Source organism: Balaenoptera physalus (assembly GCF_965194825.1).
Source record: "Balaenoptera physalus genome assembly, chromosome: 3".
Classification (NCBI taxonomy): domain Eukaryota; kingdom Metazoa; phylum Chordata; class Mammalia; order Artiodactyla; family Balaenopteridae; genus Balaenoptera; species Balaenoptera physalus.
Window position 1 is genome coordinate 10,685,134 of NC_138890.1, and position 19,553 is coordinate 10,704,686.

At 39.3% G+C, this 19,553-nt stretch overlaps 1 protein-coding gene and 1 pseudogene across 2 annotated transcripts in view; one reads left to right on the forward strand and one right to left on the reverse strand.

The window, feature by feature from the left end:
* Nucleotides 1-19,553, forward strand: part of LOC309658690 (protein LRATD2 pseudogene) — a 249,426-nt pseudogene that overhangs the window by 152,729 nt on the left and 77,144 nt on the right. The window lies entirely within an intron of this gene.
* Nucleotides 1,981-7,442, reverse strand: OR1M1 (olfactory receptor family 1 subfamily M member 1). The gene has a single exon (XM_082457537.1). The coding sequence runs from the start codon at nt 4,006-4,008 to the stop codon at nt 3,061-3,063; it is 948 nt and encodes a 315-aa protein (XP_082313663.1). The 5' UTR covers nt 4,009-7,442; the 3' UTR covers nt 1,981-3,060.

Consider the following 19,553-nt stretch of genomic DNA (forward strand, 5'->3'; position numbering starts at 1 on the left):
TTTTTAGATTTGTGGTCTTAACTTCTTAACACAAAACAAGACAGAGATAGTCTGTCTGACAGAATCTTAACAGTTTTTTTGGTGCGAGGCATCCCTCATTGCACAGGAGAGGGAGAGAGGTAAAAGTATGCTTCAACTCAAACTGGATACAGAGAGAGAGGTTTTCACAAAATTCTATGAGCCCCCCAGTTCTAATAATTTCCCAAATCTCTGGCCATTCCAATCCTCTCCCAACCAGCACCATAACTACTTACATTCATATGACAGGAGAACAGAGGGAACTTACAAGGAGAGCTGTGGACCAACTTTCACCAGATTTTTGGTTATTCCAAAAAGGCCCGACCAGACTCATGGGTTCCCCCCTGGCAAACTCTAATATTCTTAACTTCTGGGTTTTATTCACCAGAAAGTGGATTTTCATCGTCTTTCCAATCTATAACAGGGCCAGGTCTGAAGGTCTGTGGTTTCAACTGAAAAAGTCTAATACTCTTGAAAAGAAAGCAACAGTGATGATCCTTAAAGCTTGTTTATGATGATACTCAATGCTTATAACAGTGAGGTCATATCCCCCGGAATAACAATACATGTGCATTCAATTTGCCTCCTTTTTAAAAAACCAGTTCCATCAAGTGACCTATATAAGCAATTCTGCTTTGAATGAGGTTGTTTCAAGCTAATATGCCCTTCTCAAATGGTAATTTATTTATTTATTTAATTTTTTTACACTTTCAAAAAATGTTTATTTATTTTATTTTTATTTATTTTTGGCTGCTTTGGGTCTTTGTTGCCACATGCGGGCTTTCTCTAGTTGCAGCGAGCAGGGGCTACTCTTCGTTGCAGTGCGTGGGCTTCTCATTGTGGTGGCTTCTCTTGTTGCGGAGCATGGGCTCTAGGCGTGCGAGCTTCAGTAGTTGTGGCTCACGGGCTCTAGAGCGTAGGCTCAGTAGTTGTGGCGCACGGGCTTAGTTGCTCCGCAGTATGTGGGATCTTCCCAGACCAGGGCTTGAACCGTGTCCCCTGCATTGTCAGGCAGATTCTTAACCACTGCGCCACCAGGGAAACCCTCAAATGGTAATTTATTTTTAAAAATTACATTGACTACAAGAGTGGGAGAAGAAGATAAGGTTGTAGGTGAGGTAGGGTTGACCAGAGGTTGGTAGTTATGTGGCCGGGGAAAGAGGTATACAGGAGTTTATTAAACAATTATGTCAATATTTTGTGTGTTAAAAATTTCTGTTAAAAAAAAGTTTAAATAAATAATTGAAATAGTGTCAAAAAGAAAAAAAAGAAAGAAAGAAGGGAAAGCAACAAAAGCAAATTAGATGTACGATTATTCGAAGCCATTCTGCTTAAGATGATGTCAGCTCCTTAGCGCCATTTGAAAATTTCTGGCCCCATTTGAAGTCACTGCTTATTCCATTTTAGTTGTAAATCTCCGTATGAGTATTAGGACTACTCCACTATAGACATAGATATAATGAATGGCCTTCATAGGGACTTTAGAATGATGAAATGAGACAGCACAAAGAAACGTGGTAAGGTGGCACAAGGAAAATGCTCAATGAATAGCTCTCATTTCTGGTATCAACAGAGTTACTACTTACATGCATTCCATAGGTATATATTGAGAATGAGACATGCCTCAGCTTTCCTCTGGTTTAGAGGTTCATGATTCAGTTGACTGATATTTTCCTCTTTGTCTATGAAGATATATGCCATCAAATGATTGTCCCTCACTTTTTTTTTCATTTCCAATTGTATTATAAGATTGGTTCCTCACTTTCTTTTTTCTCTTTTAAAATAAATTTTATTTATTTAGTTTTTGCTGCATTGGGTCTTTGTTGCTGCACGGGGGCTTTCTCTAGTTGCAGAGAGCAGGGGCTACTCTTCGTTGCGGTGTGTGGGCTTCTCACTGTGGTGGCTTCTCTTGTTGCAGAGCATGGGCTCCTGGAGTGTGGGCTTCAGTAGTTGTGGCACGCGGGCTTCAGTAGTTGTGGCATGCAGGCTCAGTAGTTGTGGCTCATGGTCTCTAGAGCGCAGACTCAGTAGTTGTGGCACACGGGCTTAGTTGCTCTGCGTCATGTGAGATCTTCCCAGACCAGGGTTTGAACCCATGACCCCTGCATTGGCAGGCAGATTCTTAAGCACTGCGCCACCAGGGAAGTCCCAGTTCCTCACTTTCTTAATGCATGGTCTGAATCTCTTTCTCCCTTGTGCCTCACACAACTTTTGTCTAGCACAAGCCATCTTGCTCCCTCAGAAGATAAGATAAGTGATAGGAAAGGGGTAGGGGCTGTACAACTCATCCACATGCTCCCTGACTTTGGTCCCTGGAAGTCAAGTTAGCTGGCTGGTTCCTTGGAAAAAGGCCGCACTCTTAGGTTGATCCTAAAAGCCCTTAGGACCTGGCATCATTCTCCATAACTGGACTTTTCACTTCACAAATGCATACTTCTCTAGTTCTCTCACCTTTTCACATGTTGTTTTGTTTTTCTGAGATACTCTTTCTTCTCGTTTTGCCTGAACAACACCATCTTATCCTTTGGGTTTGGGGGTCACTTCTCCCAGGAGACCTTCCCTGATTCTCCCTTCCAGACTCTGTTGGGTGTTCTTACTATATCCTATCCTCCCTCTCATGTTTATGTTCCATTCTACTATAACGAAGTGTACGATATCTTCTCTCATTCTCAACTATAATTCAAACTATAGGGATTTTTGCTACTCCTGTTCATGACTCTATGTCCAGCATCTAACATCAAACCCAGAATACATACTTAATATATATTTGTTGAGTGCTCAATGGATCTGAATGGATAAATCCAATCTGCTAGAACTAGACTGATCCTGGTAGAAATACAGCATGAGTCATATCCCAGTGGACCCTTAGTGGTCTCAGTAATTGAGAAAATAGTTACAGGGCTATCTTGAGGTTACCTTTCAAGCTTCAGCAATTCAAAATCTAAAGTGGTTACTCTCCCAACCCATGCAATTCCAGATTTTTGCCCAAGAACCCAGATGTTTACATCTTAACCCCCTGGAAGGTTCCAGGCGCCCTGGTGGTCAGGAAGATGAGGTGATTTTTCTGTTGATGAGCTTCAGCAGGGCCCCCTTCAGGTCTCTGTTCCTCAGGCTGTAAATAAAGGGGTTCAGCATGGGCGTGACCACAGTGTACATTACAGCAGATGCTTTCTCCTTCACGGCTGTGTGGACAGATGAAGGACAAAGGTAAACCCCAATTGTGGTCCCATAGAAGAGTACAACCACAGAGAGGTGGGAGCTGCAGGTGAAAAAGCCTTTCTTCCTGCCACCTGCAGAGGGCAACTTCAAGATGGCCACAATTATGTGAACATAGGAGGCCAGGATGCAGATGAAAGGTGTGGCTATCACCATTCCTGCCACAATGAACACAAAGATCTTGTTCACAGAGGTGTCAGTGCATGAAAGTCTCAGGAGGGGAGTGAGGTCACAGAAGTAGTGAGGCAACCTATTGTTGCCACAGAAAACCAGACGGGCCATCAGGAGAATGTGGGCGAGGGAGATGAAGCAGGAAAACACCCATGGGCCACCAGCCAGCAGGCCACAGAGACGTGGGCTCATGATGGTGGTATAGTATAAGGGGTGACATATAGCTACAAACCTGTCATAAGCCATCACGGCTATTAAGATACTGTCCATGATGCCAAAGAAATGAAGAAAGTACATTTGGGTCAGGCAGCAAGGATATGAGATGGATTTGCTCCTGATTTGTATGTTCGCTAGCATCTTGGGGACAGTGTTGGTGGCCAGGCAGAAATCAACCAAGGAGAGATTGGCTAAGAAGAAGTACATGGGAGTGTGCAGGTGGGAGTCTGAGCTGATGGCCAGTATGATCAACAGGTTCCCCACTACTGTGACCACATACATGCAGAGAAACAGAGCAAAGAGGAGAGTTTCCTGTTCTGGATTTTCTGAAAGTCCCAGGAGGATAAACTTGTATTCACTTGTTTGGTTGTTTCGTTCCATCGGCATGATTCCTCTAGAAGCACTGAAAGGGGGAAGTTACATGAATGCTATAGAGATGATTCTGGAAGATTAGAAGAGATTACACTCAATTTCCAATCTGGACTAATTATGTTATCAACTTATATACGTATTGCATCTTGAACCTTTGATAAACTATTTATAGCAACGCATATGTCAAGCCTTGGCTCAAGGCTGAATATTCCTGTTTCACACAAAGATTGAGAGAGTATACCATGTATGAACCTTTGCTAATAAAACTACTAAAGGATTTACTTCAGGATAAAACAAGTTGAATCCAGAAAAAAGCATTATCCAAGAAGCAATGATCAGTCAAGAAATTGGTATAAATGTAGAAGGAGTGAACAAAACACTGTTTTAAAATAATAATAATAATGAGAATGTGTATGTAAGTAAAGTGGATTAAAACACAATGCAAAAATTATATGAGACAAAAGGGGGAATTAAAATAATAAAATTGTTGTAATGTTTTTGTATTCAGTTGCAGGAGAATAGATATATTGAACATTTTGGACTTCCTACATAAAGTATATGTAATTAAACTTTAGGTGTAACCACTAAACTAATTATAGAATATATAACTTCTAAATTACAGTAAGGGTACAACAGAAATAGAGATTTTGATCAAACCACTCTAAGTTAGGAAAGGAGATATAAAGAAGAAAATAAAAATTACAAAACACATGCATAATTACAACAAAATTTTAAATGGCTTAAACTGATCATTAAAAAACAGATTCAGGTTGGACAAAGAAACAAAACCCTATTACATCATGTATGCAAGAGATACACTTAAACTATAATGACATAGAAGGGTTGAAGAAAAGTAATGCTAAAATATACCAAGAAATACTAACCAAAGGGAAGTTGGATAGCTTATTAATATCAGACAAAACATACTTAAGGCAAAGGCATTAAAAAGAATAAGGAAAGTCATTATGTAATAATGAAGGGAATGATTCACCAGAAAGAGAAAAAAAGCTACTAATATGCACTTAACAACATAGGCTTACAATATATAAAGAAAAAAACCCACAGAACTGTAAGTAAAAAATTATAAACCATATCATAATAGGAAACTTATGATATCTTTTTTAGTAATTGGTAGATCAAGGGGACAAAATTTTGGTCAGGGTATAGAAAATTTGATAACACAATCAGCTTGATTTGAGCACTACACTAAATTATTAGAAAATCCACTTTCTTTTTAAGGCTGTATGTATATCTGTATGTATATACATATGTATATCTGCAAAAATTAGGCCACAAAGCAAATCTTAGCGCCAAAGAATACATATCAAACAGAGCATGTTCTCTGCTCATAATGTAATCAAATTAGAAATCAATAATAAAAAGATAATCAGTCTCTTCCTATATGTTTGGAAATACTAAAAGCACACTTAATGTATGCATCAAAGAAGACATCATCATTGAAATCAGGAAATATTTATAATTAAAAAAAAAAACCCTAACTAGCAAAGGAGATGCAGCTAAATCAGTATTCAGAGGTAAATTCATATTCTTATATGCATAATTTAGGAAAGAAAGTTTGAAACCTACAAAACTATTGAAAGTCATGAGAAAACTTAAATAAATGGACATATTATATTTTCATAATTGCTCAGTTCAGAATACTTTCTTCCTTTAGAGAACATTTACTGGTGATGTCAGCAAGATGGTGGAATAAGAGTTTTCTACCATCCTCCCCACACGTTTGTCCATCACCAATAGACAAGAGCACCTTTGTGGGAGTCTAGGGTTCAGTGGAGAGGTTCCAGCACACAACTGGAGCAAAAAAAATCTGAGATTGAAAACTTTGAAGAGAGTAAGAGGAACAGTTTCACTTTGCTCGCATCAGCCCTCCCCCAAGGCAGCACAGCTCAGTGCCAAGAGAGACACCCTCAGCACTTGATTTGTCCCTTAGGGAAAAGTGAGAGTGCGTGAGTGAGTGTCTGTCTCCCCCAGCTGTGTGGAATGCTGTCAAAGAGGCTCACTTCTTTCTTATCCCATCCAGAATACTAAGGTGAACTGTATGACTGAGGGCAGAGAGAGGCTGGGAGCACAGCAGGCAAGCTCAAAATGCATCAAAGGGATGCAGATCTTATGAACTGCTTCACAGATTCCATCGGGAAGGCCACCCACATGCTGCTGGGGATTCCTCACCTCTGGACCACCAACTGGCTCAAGAGCACGCCTAACACTCCACACAACTCATCCCCCCCCCCCCAAACACACACATGCCCTGTGGTTAGTTCCCTGTGTGTGCCACCATGGGCAGCAAATGCAAGCATTTGCAGATGTCTTGTGAACATGCACAGAAAGTCAGCCTGACTCTGAGGGACTGGGAGAAAACACACACTCTTGATTGTTTCAAAGCACCACTCTAGGGAAAGCAAACAGGAGACTGCTAGCACCTGGCTTGACTCCTCAGGATCAAGAGATGGTACATGATCTTAAGAATCCTCCCTTTCCCCAAGAGGGAACAAGAAATGTCGAGAAGATGTATCTATAGAAAAAGTCTGAGAAAGTCTAAGAATCCCTACAGGGCTGACAGAAGATATTTTGCTCCCAAAATCAGTCAGAAAAGACTGGGGGAAGTAATTCCTTCTTCAAATGTGAAAACATCAATGCAAGATTTCAGGGAACATGAAAAATCAGGGAAACATGACATGAACAAAGGAACACAGTAATTTTCCTGTAACTGACCCCAAAGAAATGAAGATCTATGATCTGCCTGATAGAGAATTCAAAAAGTTGCTTTAAGGAAGCTCAATGAGCTACAAGAAAACACCAAAAGACAGTTCAGTGAAATCAGGAAAACAATATATGCACAAAATGAGAAGTTTAACAGAGAGATAAGAAATCATGAAAAAGAACCAAAGAGAAATTCTGGAGCTAAAATGGAAAATGCAGTAGAATATCAACAACAGACTTGATCAAGCAGAGGAAAGAATTTGTAAGCTCCAAGGTAGATCATTTGAAATTACAGTTGGCCCTCTACAGATACTGCATTTGCAGATTCAACCAACTGCAGATCAAAACTATTTGAAAAGGGGGGACCTTCAAGATGGTGGAGGAGTAAGACGTGGAGATCACCTTCCTCCCCACAAATACATCAAAAATACATCTACGTGTGGAACAGCTCCTACAGAACACTTACTGAATGCTGGCAGAAGACCTCAGACTTCCCAAAAGGCAAGAAAATCCCCACGTACTTGGGTAGGGCAAAAGAAAAAAGAAAAAACAGAGGCAAAAGAATAGGGATGGGACCTGCACCTCTGGGAGGGAGCTGTGAAGGAGGAAAAGTTTCCACACACTAGGAAGCCCCTTCACTGGCGGAGACGGCGGTAGCGGAGGGAAGCTTCAGAGCCACGGAGGAGAGCGCAGGAACAGGGGTGCAGAGGGCAAAGTGGAGAGATTCCTGCACAGAGGATTGGTGCCGACCAGCACTCACCATCCTGAGAAGTTTGTCTGCTCACCCGCCGGGGTGGGTGGGGGCTGGGAGCTGAGGCTTGGGCTTCAGGGGTCAGACCCCAGGGAGAGGACTGGGGTTGGCTGTGTGAACACAGCCTGAAGGGGGCTAGTGCGCCACAGCTAGCCAGGAGGGAGTCCAGGAAAATGTCTGGAACTGCCTAAGAGGCAAGAGACCATTGTTTTGGGGTGCATGAGGAGAAGGAATTCCTTCCCTGTCTGCCCACAGAAGGCAGAGCACCACCTAAACGAGCTCCAGAGACAGGCACGAGCAGCAGCTATCATCTCGGACCCAAGAGATGGGCATGAAACGCTAATGCTGCTGCTGCAGCCACCAAGAATCCTGTGTGCAAGCACAGGTCACTATTATCACCACCCCCTCAGGAGCCTGTGCCGCACACCACTGCCAGGGCCCCATGATCCAAGGACAAGTTCCCTGGGAGAACACAGCATGGGCCTCAAGCTGTTGCAAAGTCACACCAGCCTCTGCCGCCACAGGCTCACCCCGCATTCCAATTATAGCTACTGTACCCCTCCTTCTCCCCTAGCCTGAATGAGCCAGAGCCGCCTAATCAGCCGCTGCTTTAATCCCATCCTGTCTGAGTGGGAACAGAAGGCTGAGGGCAACCTACATGCAGAGGTGGGGCCAAAACAAAAACTGAACCCCAGGAGCTGTGCAAACAAAGAAGAGAAAGGGAAATTTCTCCGTGCAGCCTCAGGAGCAGAGGATTAAATCTCCACAATCAACATGATGTAACCTGCATCTGTGGAATATCTGAATAGACAACGAATCATCTTAAAATTGAGGCGGTGGACTTTGGGAACAACTGTAGATTTGGGGTTTGCTGTCTGCGACTGATTTGTTTCTGATATTTATGTTTATCTTAGTGTAGATTTTAGTGCTTGTTATCATTGGTGGATTTGTTTATTGGTTTGGTTGCTCTCTTCTTTCTTTTTTTCATTCCTTTTTCTCCTTTTTTATTATTATTATTTTTTTATTTTAATAATTAATTTTATTATGTTAAAAATTTTTTTCTTTCCTTTTTTCTCCCTTTTCTTCTGAGACGTGTGGCAGACAGGGTCTTGGTGCTCTGGCCTGGTGTCAGGCCTGAGCCTCTGGGGTGGGAGAGCCGAGTTCAGGACATTGGCCCACCAAAGACCTCCCAGCCCCACGTAATATCAACCAGCAAGAGTTCTCCCAGAGATCTCCATCTCAACACTAAAACCCAGCTCCACCCAACGGCCAGCAAGCTCCAGTGCTGGATGCCCCATGCCAAACAACTAGCAAGACAGAAACACAACTGCACCCATTAGCAGAGAGGCTGCCTAAAATCATACTAAATTCACAGACACCCCTAAACACACCACTGGACGTGGACCTGCCCACCAGAAGGAAAAGATCCAGCCCCACCCCCCAGAAAACAGGCACCAGTCCCCTCCAACAGGAGGCCTACACAAGCCACTGAACCAACCTCACTCACTGGGGGCAGACACCAGAAACAACAGGAGCTACGAACCTGCAGCTTGCGGAAAGGAGACGCCAAACACAGTAAGTTAAGCAAAATGAGAAGACAGAGAAATATGCAGCAGATGAAGGAGCAAGGTAAAAACCCACCAGACCAAACAAATGAAGAGGAAATAGGCAGTCTACCTGAAAAAGAATTCAGAGTAATGATAGAAAAGATATCCAAAATCTTAGAAATACAAAGGAGAAAATACAAGAAACGTATAACAGGGACCTAGAAGAACTAAAGAGCAAACAAACAATGCTGAAAAAAACAATAAATGAAATTTAAAATTCTCTAGAAGGAATCAATAGCAGAATAACTGAGGCAGAAAAACGGATAAGTGATCTGGAAGATAAAATAGTGGAAATAACTAGCACAGAGCAGAATAAAGAAAAAGGGATGAAAATAACTGAGGATAGTCTCAGAGACCTCTGGGACAACATTAAACACAACAACATTCGAATTATAAGGGTCCCAGAAGAAGAAGAGAAAAAGAAAGGGACTGAGAAAATATTTGAAGAGATTATAGTTGAAAACTTCCCTAACATGGGAAAGGAAATAGGCAGTCAAGTCCAGGAAGTGCAGAGAGTCCCATACAGGATAAATCCAAGGAGAAACACACCAAGACACATATTAATCAAACTATCAAAAATTAAATACAAAGAAAAAATATTAAAAGCAGTAAGGGAAAAGCAACAAATAACATACAAGGGAATCCCTATAAGTTTAACAGCTGATCTTTCAGCAGAAACTCTGCAAGCCAGAAGGGAGTGGCAGGACATATTTAAAGTGATGAAGCAGAAAAACCTACAACCAAGATTACACTACCCAGCAAGGATCTCATTCAGAATCCACGGAGAAATTAAAAACTTTACAGAGAAACAAAAGCTAATAGAATTCAGCACCACCAAACCAGCTTGAGAACAAATGCTAAAGGAACTTCTCTAGGCAGGAAACACAAGAGAAGGAAAAGACCTACAATAACAAACACAAAATATCTAAGAAAATGGGAATAGGAACATACATATCGATAACTACCTTAAATGTAAATGGATTAAATGCTCCCACCAAAAGACATAGACTGGCTGAATGGATACAAAAACAAGACCCATATATATGCTGTCTATAAGACACCCACTTCAGACCTAGGGACACATACAGACTGAAAGGGAGGGGATGGAAAAAGATATTCCACACTAATGGAAATCAAAAGAAAGCTGGAGTAGCAATTCTCATATCAGACACAATAGACTTTTAAAATAAAGACTATTACAAGAGACAAAGAAGGACACTATGTAATGATCAAGGGATCAATCCAAGAAGAAGATATAACAATTGTAAATATTTATGTACCCAAAATAGGAGCACCTCAATACATAAGGCAACTGCTAACAGCCATAAAAGGGGAAATCGACAGTAACACAATAATAGTAGGGGACTTTAACACCCCACTTTCACCAATGGACAGATCATCCAAAATGAAAATAAATAAGAAAACACAAGCTTTAAATGGCACATTAAACAGGATGAACTTAATTGATATTTATAGGACATTCCATCCAAAAACAACAGAATATACTTTCTTCTCAAGTGCTCATGGAACATTGTCCAGGATAGATCATATCTTGGGTCACAAATCAAGCCTTGATAAATTTAATAAAATTGAAATCAAAAGAAATATCTTTTCTGACCACAACACTATAAGACTAGATGTCAATTACAGCAAAAAAACTATAAAAAATACAAAAACGTGGATGTTAAACAATACATTACTAAATAACCAGGAGATCACTGAAGAAATCAAAGAGGAAATCAAAAAATACCTAGAAACAAATGACAATGAAAACACAACGACCCAAAACCTATGGGAGGCAGCAAAAGCAGTTCTAAGATGGAAGTTTACAGCAATACAATCCTACCTCAAGAAACAAGAAAAATCTCAAATAAACAACATATTCTTACACCTAAAGCAATTAGAGAAAGAAGAACAAAAAACCCAAAAAGTTAGCAGAAGGAAAGAAATCATAAATATCAGATCAGAAATAAAGAAAAAAGAAATGAAGACAATGATAGCGAAGATCAATAAAAATAGAAGCTGGTTCTTTGAGAAGATAAACAAAATTGATAAACCATTAGCCAGACTCATCAAGGAGAAAAGGGAGAAGACTCAAATCAACAGAATTAAAAATGAAAAAGGAGAAGTAACAACTGACACTGCAGAAATACAAAGGATCATGAGAGATTACTACAAGCAACTATATGCCAATAAAATGGACAACCTGGAAGAAATGGACAAATTCTTAGAGAAGCAAAACCTTCCGAGACTGAACCAGGAAGAAATAGAAAATATGAACACACCAATCACAAGCCCTGAAATTGAAACTGTGATTAAAAATCTTCCAACAAACAAAAGCCCAGGACCAGATGGCTTCACAGGCGAATTCTATCAAACAATTAGAGAAGAGCTAACACCTATCCTTCTCAAACTCTTCCAAAATATAGCAGAGGGAGAAACACTCCTAGTCTCATTCTACGAGGCTACCATCACCTTGACACCAAAACCAGACAAAGGTGCCACAAAAAAAGAAAACTACAGGCCAATATCACTGATGAACATAGATGCAAAAATCCTCAACAAAATACTAGCAAACAGAATCCAACAACACATTAAAAGGATCATACACCATGATCAAGTGGGGTTTATCCCAGGAGTGCAAGGATTCTTCAATATACGCAAATCAATCTATGTGATACACCATATTAACAAATCGAAGGAGAAAAACCATATGATCATCTCAATAGATGCAGAGAAAGCTTTCGACAAAATTCAACACCCATTTATGATAAAAACCCTCCAGAAAGTGGGCATAGAGGGAACTTCCCTCAACATAATAAGGGCCATATATGACAAACCCACAGCCAATATCATCCTCAATGGTGAAAAACTGAAACCATTTCCACTAAGATCAGGAACAAGACAACGTTGCCCACTCTCACCACTATTATTCAACATAGTTTTGGAAGTTTTAGCCACAGCAATCAGAGAAGAAAAAGAAATAAAAGGAAACCAAATTGGAAAAGAAGAAGTAAAGCTGTCACTGTTTGCAGATGACATGATACTATACATAGAGAATCCTAAAGATGTTACCAGGAAACTACTAGAACTAATCAATGAATATGTTAAAGTATCAGGATACAAAATTAATGCACAGAAATCTCTTGCATTCCTATACACTAATGATGAAAAATCTGAAAGAGAAATTAAGAAAACACTCCCATTTACCACTGCAACAAAAAGAATAAAATACCTAGGAATAAACCTACCTAAGGAGACAAAAGACCTGTATGCAGAAAACTATAAGACACTGATGAAAGAAATTAAAGATGATACAAACAGATGGAGAGATATACCATGTTCTTGGATTGGAAGAATCAACATTGTGAAAATGACTCTACTACCCAAAGCAATCTACAGATTCAATGCAATCGCTAACAAACTACCACTGGCATTTTTCACAGAACTAGAGCAAAAAATTTCACAATTTGTATGGAAACACAAAAGACCCCGAATAGCCAAAGCAATCTTGAGAAAGAAAAATGGAGTTGGAGGAATCAGGCTCCAGGACTTCAGACTATACTACAAAGCTACAGTAATCAAGGCAGTATGGTATTGGCACAAAAACAGAAATATTCATCAATGGAACAGCATAGAAAGCCCAGAGATAAACCCACGCACATATGGTCACCTTATCTTTGATAAAGGAGGCAAGAATATACAGTGGAGAAAAGACAGCCTCTTCAATAAGTGGTGCTGGGAAAACTGGATGGCTACATGTAAAAGAATGGAATTAGAACACTCCCTGACACCATACACAAAAATAAACTCAAAATGGATTAAAGACCAAGATGTAAGGCCAGACACCATCAAACTCTCAGAAGAAAACAGGCCGAATACTCTATGACATAAATCACAGCAAGATCCTTTTTGACCCATCTCCTAGAGAAATGGGAATAAAAAAAAAATAAACAAATGGGACCTAATGAAACTTAAAAGCTTTTGCACAGCAAAGGAAACCATAAACAAGACCAAGAGACAGCCCTCAGAATGGGAGAAAATATTTGCAAATGAAGCAACTGACAAAGGATTAATCTCCAAAACATACAAGCAACTCATGCAGCTCAATATCAAAAAAACAAACAACCCAATCCAAAAATGGGCTGAAGACCTAAACAGACATTTCTCTAAAAAAGATATACAGATTGCCAACAAACACATGAAGGAATGCTCAACATCATTAATCATTAGAGAAATGCAAATCAAAACTACAGTGAGGTATCTCCTCACACCAGTCAGAATGACCATCATCAAAAAAATCTACAAACAATAAATGCTGGAGAGGGTGTGGAGAAAAGGGAACCCTCTTGCACTGCTGGTGGGAATGTAAATGGATACAGCCCCTATGGAGAACAGTATGGAGGTTCCTTAAAAAATTAAAAATAGAACTACCATATGACCCAGCAATCCCACTATTGGGCATATATCCTGAGAAAACCATAATTCAAAAAGAGTCATGTACCAAAATGTTCACTGCAGCTCTACTTACAATAGCCAGGAAATGGAAGCAACCTAAGTGTCCATCGACAGATGAATGGATAAAGATGTGACACATATATACAATGGAATATTACTCAGCCATAAAAAGAAACGAAATTGTGTTATTTGTAGTGAGGTGGATGGACCTAGAGTCTGTGATGCAGAGTGTAGTAAGTCAGAAAGAGAAAAACGAATACCATATGCTAACACATGTATATGGAATCTAAAAACAAACAAAAAAAATGCTCCTGACCAACCAGGACAGGCAGGACAGGAATAAAGACGCAGACGTAGAGAATGGACTTGAGGACATGGGGAGGGGGAAGGTTAAGCTGGGACGAAGTAAGAGAGTAGCATGGACATATATACAATACCAAATGTAAAATAGATTGTTAGGGGGAAGCAGCTGCATAGCACAGGGAGATCAGCTCAGTGCTTTGTGATCACTTAGAGAGGTGGGATAGGGAAGGTGGGAGGGAGACAGAAGAGGGAGGTTTTATGGGGTATATGTATACATATAGCTGATTCACTTTGTTGTACAGCAGAAACCAACACAACATTGTAAAGCAATTATACTCCAGTAAAGATGTTAAAAGAAATATTTTTTTAAAAAAATCTAAAATCTTCCAAAAGGCAAAACTTGAATTTGCCAAATGCTGGCACTATTTACATAGCACTTACAACAATTTATATAACATTTACATTGTATTAGGTATTATGAGTTATGTAGAAATGGTTTAAAGTATATGGGAAGATGTGCATACGTCACATGCAAATATTATGCCATTTTATGTAAGGGACTTGAGCATCTGCATATTTTGGTAACTACAGGGGGTTCTGGGACCTATCCCCTGCTGATACCAAGGGACGACTGTATCCAATCAGAAGAGAAGAAAGAAAAAGGAATAAAAACATGTGAAGAAAGCATGCATGAATTATAGGATACCATCAAAAGAAACAAATTATGCACATAGAGAATCTCAGAATTGGAAGAGAGGGTGATGAAGGAAGAAAGCTTATTTAAAGACGCAAGGATGATTCAACACACGCAAATCAATAAACATAATACGTCATATTTAAAAAATAAAAATTATGTGATCATTTCAATAGATGCAGAAATATCATTTGCCAAAATTTAACATCCTTTCATGATAAAAAACTGTCAATAAATTAGGTATAAAAGGAGAGTATGTCAACATAATAAAGACCATATATGACAAGCCAACAGCTAACATCATACTCAAAGGTGAAAAGCTGAAAGGTTTTCCTTTAAAAACAGTAACAAAACAGGGATGCCCACCCTCATCACTTCTTTTGATATAGTACTGGAAGTCCTAGTCAGAGCAATTAGACAAGAAAAACAAATAATAGACATCCAAATTAGAAATGAAGAAGTAAAATTGTCTCTTTGTAGATGATGTGATCTTATATATTGAAATCACTAAAGGCTCCACAAAACTGTTAAAACTAATAAACTATTCCATAAAGTTTTAGGATATGAAACCAACATACAACAATCAGTTGATTTCTATACACTAACAACAAACTATCTGAAAAAGAAATAAAACAATCCCAATTACAATATATCATCAAAAATAATAAAATGCCTAGAAATAAATTTTACCAAGGAGGTGAAAGATCTGTACAGTGAAAAGTATAAAATATTGATGAAAGAAATTAAATAAGACACAAACAAATGGAAAGACATCCCCTATTCATGGACTGGAAGAATTAATATTGTAAAAATGTGCATTCTATGAAAGGCAGCCTACAGATTGAATATAATCTCTATCAAAATTCCAATGACATTTTTCACAGAAATGGAAGGATTAATCTTAAAATTTGTATGTAACCACAAAAGACCCTGAATAGCCAAGGCAATCCTGAGAAAGAACAAGGCTGGAAGCATCACATTTCCTGATTTCAAACTATATTACAAAGCTATAGCAATCAAAACAGTATGATACTGGCATGAAAACAGACACATAGACTGAAAGAACACGGTCAAGAGCTCAGAAATAAACCCTGCATATAAAGTCAACTAATCTTTTACAGGGATGGCTAGAACACACAATGGGGAAATAATGGTCTCTTCAGTAATCGGTGTTCGGGAAACTGGATATCCATGTCAAAAGAATTAAAATGGACCCCGTCTCATACCACTCACATAAAATAACTCAAAATGGATTTAGACTTAAATATAGGATCTGAAACCATAAAGCTTCTAGAAAACATAGGGAAAATGCTCCTTGACACTGGTTTTGGAAATAATTTTTTGGATATGACACCAAAAGCACAGGCAAAAAAAGCAAAAATAAGTGAGACTACAATAAACCAAAAAGTTTCTACACAGTAAAAAAAAATCAACAAAATGAAAAGGCAACATAAGGGGTGGGAGAAAATATTTGCAAACCATATGTCTGATAAGGGGATAAAACCTGATCTATATAAGGAACTTATACAACTCAAAAGCAAAAAATACAAATAATCAGCTTAAATAATGGGCAAACGACCCTAATAAACATTTTTCTAAAGAAGACATACAAATGGCCAATAGGTGCGCGAATCAGTATTCATCAGAGAAATGCAAAAAAAAAATCACAATGAAATATAACCTCACGTCTTTTAGGATAGCTTTTATCAAAAAGACAAGATATAGGGGCTTCCCTGGTGGCGCAGTGGTTGAGAGTCTGCCTGCCAATGCAGGGGACACGGGTTCGAGCCCTGGTCTGGGAGGATCCCACATGCCGCGGAGCAGCTGGGCCCGTGAGCCACAATTACTGAGCCTGCGCGTCTGGAGCCTGTGCTCCGCAACAAGAGAGGCCACGATAGTGAGAGGCCTGCGCACCGCGATGAGGAGTGGCCCCCGCTTGCTGCAACTAGAGAAAGCCCTCGCACAGAAACGAAGACCCAACACTGCCATAAATAAATAAATAAATAAATAAATAAATAAAAATTTAAAAAAAAAAAAAAAAAAAAGACAAGATATAACAAGTATTGGTAATGATGTGGAGAAAAGGAAATCCTTGTACACTTGTTGTGGGAATGGAAATTGGTATGGTCACCATGGAAAACAGTATGGGTTTCTCAAAAAATTAAAATAGAACTACCATATGACTTAGCAATCCCACTTCTGAATATATATCTGAAGGAAACAAAATCAGTATCTCTCAAATGGATATCTGCTCTCCTATGTTCAATGAAGCATTATTCACAGTAGCCGATATATGAAAATAACCTAAGTGTCTATCAACCTAAGTGTCTATCAATGTGGTTAGGGTTAGGGTTAGAGAAAGAAGGAAATCTTGTCATTTGCTACAATATGAGTTAACCTAGAGGACATTATACTAAGTGAAATATGCCTGGCAGAGAAAGACCTCACTTATATGTGGAATTTTATTTTAAAGTCAAACTTATAGAAACAGAGAGCAGAATGGTAGTTACCAGGGGCTGGGGGAAATGGGGGAGATGCTGGTCAAAGGGTACAAGTTTTTAATTGTAAGATGAATAAGATTTGGGAATCTAATGTATAGTCATTACAGATGACTTTATTTAATAATATTGTATTGTATACTTGAAATATGCTGAGAGATCTTTTTTTTTTAAATTACTTATTTATTTATGTATTTTATTTATTTATTTTGGCTGCACAAGGTCTTAGTTGTGGCACACGGGATCTTCGTGTGGCAGGCGGGATCTTTCTTAGTTGCGGTATGTGGACTCTTAATTGTGGCATGTATGTGGGATCTAGTTCCCCGACCAGGGATCGAACCTGGGCACCCTGCATTGGGAGTGCAGAGTCTTACCCACTGGACCACCAGGGAAATCCCTAAGAGAGTAGATCTTAAGCATTCTCATTTTGGCTCTCTTTTCTTTAGCAATTTCTGTCCCATGATCCTTCAGAGATTCTGCTAAAACTATAGTGCTTCCCCCCTGAAAAATATACATTTTGGCATTACTTTGCATACCATTTCAGAGTGTTTACGAAATGCCCTACCCTCCGAGTTAAGAGCTGCTTTAAAAAACTTTTTGGTAGAGGTCTCATGGTTTTCAAAATTGATTCCCAGACTTACAACTCCAGACTCCTAACACCCAAACTTGAATGTCTGCCCTCAAACTCAGTTTTTCCACCAGGATAATTTGCAGGAATTCAGTGTAGAGAGATGGAAGCATACAGATAATCGAATTCAGATAGACCAGGATTCAAATCCTGGCTCCATTACTTAGTGACTATTAACCTCTCTAAACTTCATTTTCTGTATCTTTATCCTTGGGAGCAATAATACGCACCTCTGGGTTTTCTTAGAAGATGGAGTGAGGTAGCACGTTGAAAGTGACTGAAACAGTGCCCAGCAATACAGCGTGGTCTTAGCCAACATTGGCATCTTCATCTCAGGTTTAAGGGAGGGCTGTGAAAAGAGAAACACCTGGGTATGATTCATGGGCTCACCACTTACTAGCTAGGTGACCTTCAGCGAGTTGCCTAACCACTAAAATCTCACTTGGTCAAAAGGGGATGACATTAATGGTGTACAACTTAAAGGTTTGTATTGAGGATTAAATGAGGTATTGATCTAAAATTGTCTAGTATCTGACACAGAATAATATAATTATAATAAGCAGTGATTTCCCTTTCTCTTTCTTCCTAGTGCACAAGTTTACCACATTTTAAAAAAGGCTATTACTTTTCTGGAGCCTGTATTTTATTTTTTAAAATATTTATTTATTTATTTGGCTGTGCCGGGTCTCAGCTGCGGCATGCAGGATCTTTTAGTTGCAGCATGCAGGATCTAGTTCCCTGACCAGGGATTGAACCCGGCCCCCTTGCATTGGGAGCATGGAGTCTCAACTGGTGGACCACCAGGGAAGTCCCTGGAACCCGTATTTCTATGAATAAAATCACCATCACTCCAGACACCTATGATTTAGAATTTGACTCTTCCTCTCTCATTACTTCCCCTGCCAAAGCCAATCTGTCAATGAGTTGCTACGTCTTTCATAGCTGAACATCTCATTTTTATAGTCATTTTTTTGTCTAACCCCTCCTCCCACCAACCTGAATCAAGGTTCCTCTTAGTTCTGGATTGCTAACTACTAGTCCTTAATTAAGCCTCATGCATCCATCCATTCTCTCTCCTCCAAACCATCAAGCAGTCACTGCCAGCATAATCTTCCTGAGGTATAGCTCTGACTATATCACTTTTATTCACTTATTCATTCACTCACTTTCTCCATAAGCAATTATTGATGGTTGCTCTATACCATGATTTGGGGTGAATGAACAAAGACATGAATAGACACAGACTCTGTCCTCCAGACACTTGAAAGCAGGGACTGTGTGTCTTTGTTCATTTTTGTGGCTAGTGTCTTATCTGGGATACAGAAGGCAAAAACACCATTTTCAATACATGCATAAATAAATAATAATTCTCTTTTTTATTGTCTCCTACAGCACCAGGCACTATTCTACATTCTTTGTCACTTTGCTATTCAGAACAACCCAGTGATGGTGTGTCTGTTTCATACACAAGGAAGTGGAGCCATGAGGAGATTAATAAAATCAAATGGGGTTTCACAGAATGTGGGTGACATAACTAAGCCAAGCAGTCTGAATCTAGAGCCTGTACTCTTAGTCTGTATAATTTCAAGAATCAAGAGTGAATTCATGAATTTACAGTTGAGTGAAGGAAACAGACTCAAGAAGCATTTATCAAATTATGCTGAAATGGGCGTAACAGAAAATTACCCTGAGAATTATAAGAGTACTTAGGAAATGTAGCTCAATCAGACAGTGATTCTTGGAAAGTCTCATATCTACACAGCAGCATTTATTAATCACTGTTGTTCACTCAACAAAGTCCAAATGTTTACCTTCTGGTTAAAAGAATCTCCTGATTTTACTGTAAATATATACTTGTACTTTATTTACCACTGCCCTCCTAAAATTACGTTTTACATCA

Bases quoted from the DNA above. Each gene is read 5' to 3' on its own strand.
- OR1M1 (XM_082457537.1), bottom strand. From the start codon at position 4,008: ATGCCGATGGAACGAAACAACCAAACAAGTGAATACAAGTTTATCCTC.